General features: G+C 42.2%; 1 protein-coding gene across 1 annotated transcript in view; it reads right to left on the reverse strand.

Annotated features, from left to right (window-relative positions):
• Positions 1-1,406: 1,406 nt before the first annotated feature.
• TXK (TXK tyrosine kinase) overlaps positions 1,407-5,859 on the reverse strand; it is a 34,439-nt gene continuing 29,986 nt past the window's right edge. The window contains exons 12-14 of the mRNA XM_019525859.1: positions 3,996-4,114; positions 3,389-3,546; positions 1,407-2,827 (exon numbers count right to left, since the gene is read on the reverse strand). Coding sequence (XP_019381404.1) covers positions 2,759-2,827; positions 3,389-3,546; positions 3,996-4,114 — 346 coding nt within the window. The 3' untranslated portion in view covers positions 1,407-2,758. The remainder of the gene's footprint in view (positions 2,828-3,388; positions 3,547-3,995; positions 4,115-5,859) is intronic.

A 5,859-nucleotide genomic window follows, 5' to 3' on the forward strand; every position in this document is an offset into this window, starting at 1 on the left:
GGAAATGCAGAAGGGGAGGGAGGTATGGGAGGAGGGGGCTGACGTGACATCCATAAGTTCCCGCGCGGAGCTGGGGGCCCTGGGCCAGGGCTGTGGAGCACAAGGTTGCCAGAGATGGGCTGGGCGGGAGGCAGGAGGAACCCGGCCCAGAGGGGACAAATGCAGCCTCTGGGCCAGGCTTCTCCTGCCTCCCACCCAGCCTGGCTCCGGCAACTGCACGCCCCGCAGCCCCGGCCTGGCCCTGACGTGCCCCCATCTCCACACGGGAACTTACCCTGTGCCTCCAGTCCAGCCCCCAGGTGCCCCCAGCTCTGCACATAGAAACTTACCTCCGTCCACCACGTGTCCACCATGTGCCTCCCTCCACCACGCATGTGGGTGGGCCATGCTGCAACTCCCCCAGCCACGTGCCAGGGCAAGGGGCGGAGCCAAGGAACAGGCTGGACGCGCTGTCCCCAGCTCGTCTGATCAGGTGTGGCTGGTGCAGCCCTTGGGGCAGCAGCAGCAGGACCTGGCTCTGATGAGTCTGGCCCCGCGGGAGTAAGCAGTTCCCCTCCCCTCCCTTCACTGCCGGCTGGGGCCTGCGGGCCAGCCCTGCCCGCCTCGCCTCACCTTGCCTCCCTGCTGCCACCGCTGCCTCAGCTCCACGCTCCGCAGCGGCAGCGGCGCCTCGGGCCAGATAAAATGGCTTGGTGGGCCGCATGGTGGCCCACGGGCCATATGTTGGACAAGCCTGGTGTAGAGCTTCTAACATTTTTTTTCTTTACTTGTATAGTAGGGTGGAATCTGCTAGATCCATATTGGCCTGCAGTGACAAACATGTAGTGAAACCAGTTTAATAAGATTTCTCAAGATTTTACATGTAATTATACAAACCACTTTCCTAATTTTATATTTATCTGTGTGCTTATTTTTTTAATCCATATTTTTGGAAGATAAGCTGCTGAAAAGTATAACAGGAGGTTTGTAGTAATTACTTTAAAAAAAAACAGCTAATATCCAATGTACTATTTAAGCACATCACCTTTTTCTCCAAACTGTAGTGTACTGCACCAGTCAATATTGAGTGCTCCATTTTATAAAAATTTCATACTTCATTCCATATGAGTCAATTATAGGAGCAAAAAGTGCTATAGCTAGATAAAAAGTCTTTTAAGAATTGTGGAAGAAAACAAGGATATCAAGTTTGCTTTGAAACTGAAATGCTTTAAAATTGTATCTGAAAGAACTGCCAACTTTCCACAGAGGTAAACTAAGTGATTTTGCACTTAATTATTGCTATGGGTTTTCATTAAATATTATACACTGTTATCATTAAGGGAAGTTATCCATGCTTATGCCAGAATTGAATTTGGTCCAAAGATGCTATTAACTTACAGAGTTCCAACAACTGTAAAGATGTTTTTATTAAGAAGGTAAAATGTAGTGAGTCATGTGGAATTATATCATTCTACAATTTTAAGATTTAAACATTTTTTCTATGGAAAAGTTACTATAATATCAAATATACACACGGATTAATTTAATTACATAATTTAATCACATGCTACAAATATATAGCTTTTTTTTTAGTGCTATGCTCTTTCTCCAAGTTCAGCTTAGAAGCAATCAACTTATGTAGCCTTAATATTTGTCAATCCATATATACCATGGAAGAAGAAAAACAAAATCACCAATACAGTTGTTATCCAGAGGGTACCAAGGACAACAAATATTGGTTACACAAATGCTTTATCCTTTTGCCATGACTTTGGAAAATTTTATTTGTCAGATAAATCCAAAGTTTCCATCTTCCACCTCTTTGGCTTGTCCACTGGCCATTTTAGATATTCCACAAGAGGAAGTCAGCATCACTGCTGAAGGAAACAACAGTGGAGCTAGGCACAGATGTAGCAGCGAAAGCTGGAAAAGAGGATGGTAAAACCTTCTGAAGAAGCAAGAAGCGGCTTACTCAAGGTTGTAGTTGTCATTTGGTGCTCTGAAGAAATAGGAATGAGCTCCATGTGGCAGGTAACGTTATCAGCTATGCAACTTCTACATTGTTCATAACGCTGCATTCAGAATAGGCTTAAGTCCCTCTTAAGAACAGCTGCCTCTTCTCCAAGGAGATGAGGCACATTGGCTATGTCTTGTCTCTAAGTGGCTGGTCATCTGGTCAATTAGAGTGTATTTGTGATCCTGCATTTAAGAAATGTTCTTCACTTCGAGTGATGGAAATTTGTGTTGTGGTATCAAAGGTTATGCCTTCAAATGCAGCTCACTACTCTGCAGAGGTTCACTACAGGTACTTAAGTCTCCCTTGTAGCCATCCAGCCCTATCTCCCAGTCTCAATTATGCTAATTAACAAAATCAGTGGCACTGTTGCAGAATTTAGTATGCCATAAAAAGCAGAAGGTATCATTTAGGGCTCTGTGCCCCAAACCACAAGATAACCTGGCTCCTCCCTTATGGTGTACAAGACTTGATTGCCACAATCCTGGCAATTAATTGCTCGGCAAATCTGGACTCAGTTTGAACTGAATAATGTGGAAGCAAAAAAGCTTAAAAGCCCATTGCCAATCTCCTGAGCTATTTTCTTCCAACAGAACAAAACTCTGGTAAACACTAACAATGGAAATTAACTGAATGTGCAAGTCATCCGTATACAAACTGCTGCTGAGTATACCATAACCAGATAAGACAGATAACTATATCAACCATTCCATGGAGGGCCTTTATGTTAATTCTGTAAAAAATTCATTTGTATGGAACATCGGGTTATCCAGTCTCTGCTATATCTGTGAGTGTTTGTAATAACTCTGCAAAAGCAGGACGGCCTTCAGGTTTCTGAAAAGCAAAGCAGAAGACAAGTTTATATTAAGAGTTTGTAGATTCATAGATGATCTGATGTAGTAGCAACCTTTTATTAGCACACTATCTAGAACAGTCGGGCATATACATACGATGAAAGAAAAGCTATACATCTGCCACTTTAAGGAAAACCATGGATTTGGAGATTGGAGTGTTTTCTAAAATACCACCAAGACCGCAAGGCATCTTGAAATGTAGATCTATTTCTTAAGCAATATTTATCTTGCCAGAGCAGTTGCTGTGATAGGGAAGCACTGTGCCTCTGTGGAACACGGGGAAACATTTGAACAAGAAGGTAAAATAGTCAAATTGACTGATAAATGCAGGAATGGAAGTATTTTATATCTATTGTTGTCAATAATTAAAATAAACTAAAGCTTCTAAGCTAAGCCAGGATACATGAAAACCACATCAAAAATACTAAGTATGTCACTACTGTGTGTATAATTGACCTACTGTCAATGAATTGCCTTTGAGTCTTTATTTGGAATAAAAAACATATTTCAGCATACAGAACAGGAAGTAAGAGAAACAAACCTCATGCCAGCAGCTGTACATGACTTTGTACACCGGAAGTGGGGCCAGATATGGTCGATAAAGTCTGTATCCTTCAGAAATCTCACGAACAACTTCAGAATTTGACTTATTGTCAAAAGGCATTTTTCCTTCTGTAAAAACTTCCCACATTAAAACTCCTAGGGGAAAAAACAACAGCAACAACCACAAAACTTAGAACTTTCTAAGTTTACAGAGCTATTTGATGATTTTATGAACAGCAAAAAAATAAGCTATATTGGGTCCTGAATATTTCTCCTGAATGAAAATATTTTATTTCTGAACTGAATGGTGATGACCAAACCAAACCAATCCTCATCTAATATAAATCTGCATCACCTTTATTGCAGGTAAGAAGATGACTAAATCCAACTGCCCCAATATCAACAAAGCACTACACCCCATATTCCAAGACTTTCTTACAATTTAGGCATGATTAAAATATGAAACTAACTGATTCAAACTAGAAAACAGGTGGAACCATGCAGCAAAATAATTTATCAGAGATGTGATTTCTCATGACTTTCTAAATAACACCAAGCAGCTTACAACAATTGCAATGTGTTACGAATTAAACCAACTCACTCACCAAATGACCACACATCTGATTTGGTGCTGTACTTTTTGAAATGAAAAACCTCGGGAGATGACCATTTGATTGGAAATTTTGCACCTGAAGAGCTGATATACTCATCGTCAAGAACATACCTAAAGTAAAGCAAATAACATATATTTTAACTTCTGTATTGGGTAAATGTTTTAGGTGAAATTTCTCTAGATGGGAAATTTTATGAGTACATACAATTTTTTTTGAAAAATTGTTGTGCCCCTGTCAAAATACCTGTTGTTAAGAATTCTAGACTAGATTAAAAGCAAAGATGCTTTAGCTTTGCCTTGTTCCATGACTAGTGTGAGAGCAGCGAATGTCACTACAGACAAGACTCCAGTCAGAGCTTGTGTCTCGTGTAGGCAACAACCCCGCACTGAATGCTGAAAAGGTAATTCTCTCTGGTCAAACCTGTAGAGGTTGTGCAAACCTCGCCTGAGCTGAAAATCTTCTTTATAACTGACAGTGACAGAAACAACAGGGCCATATTTTAAGAAGGAGCCTCAATTTGGCCCCTGTGCATGCCAGTATAGTGCACTGAACAACATTTGCATATTTTCTTCCAATATTAAACTATACAAGTAATAGGTAATCTAATAACTACGTGCAAAGCATTAGTGCTCCCGTAGATGCTTGTTCGATGCCACTGCAACCTTACCTGGTGTCTGAGAGAGCCCCCTGAAGCCAGCCCAAGCTTGGCTTCTAGAGCAAGGAAGCAGCCCAGGCTCCCTGGCCTTTTGATCTCTCACCTTCCCCAGTTCTCTGAGGCCCGGACTCAAGGAACGAGCATCTAGTTCCACTCTTCGGTAAAGGCATTGATGGAAGCAAAGAGCATCTGGCCAGAGGTTCTCTGTCCCATCCAATGGGGTCAAGCAGCCCCTGTATCCCAACTCTAGCCTTCATGGTCCTGAGCACCCCCAACGCTATTCAGCTGTTCCCTTTCCAGTCTTCCCAGAACTCTTCCACTTCTCTCAGTCCCCAGACTCTTCTGGCCAGGAGCTGCCAATCTGCTTTTTTCCAGGCTGCTGTCCCACTATCATGTTTATGTCCTGGGTGTCAGGCATCTCATCTTTGTTCATCTCTCAGAAAAGTCATTCAAGACTCTCGTGATGCTAAAGGTACCATTTTGTCTCCTCCTGAATATAGCCAGCCCTTGCACTTAACCTTTCATTCTTTATGCATAGGTTAATAAGGTAAGCTAAGTCCTATACAGTGTTATAACAACATGAACACAGTTAACACAGACATACCACCATAAACCTGCAGTCCGTCACAAGACGGAACGCCAGTGGCAGTATGTATAAGCAGAAGAACTGGTACTATTAATTTTATTAGAATCACTGATATAGGGGCTCTTGGAAGAGTATAGTTTTTTGTGCTAGAGGCCTCCACCATTTTGTTAGGCAAGCTCTGCAGCTCCACTATTTCACGACTGGCCCCTCTGGGCATTCCTGTTTCTCATAGTTTCTCAGTTGATCAAAATGAGTTTGGGCTCCAGAGAAAGAGAGAGAGAGAACTAATTTGTTCAGGGAGTGAAGCAGCCAGCAGGTAACCTTTCCTTAACAAGCCAACATTTCCTAGTTATCAGGAATAGAAAGTATGTTGGAGTCTTTAGTTTATCATGCTAAAACTAAGTTGATGTGATTGTCTATGATCTCGCCCCACTTTATTTAGAATTCATTTACCTCTCTTTTTCCAAGTCAGCATGATCTGACCTCCTGTCATTAACAGGAAACCCCCTCTGCTACTGCAAAAGCATGCGCGCGTCTTCCTGCCTCCTGCCCACGCTTCCTGTGTGGGTCTATGAATCTTTTCTGACCTATCTAGCCTATGTGGCTTTTAAAGG

This window comes from Gavialis gangeticus, unplaced genomic scaffold (assembly GCF_001723915.1).
Source record: "Gavialis gangeticus isolate Ggan-Ray unplaced genomic scaffold, GavGan_comp1, whole genome shotgun sequence".
In the NCBI taxonomy this organism is placed as follows: Eukaryota; Metazoa; Chordata; order Crocodylia; family Gavialidae; genus Gavialis; species Gavialis gangeticus.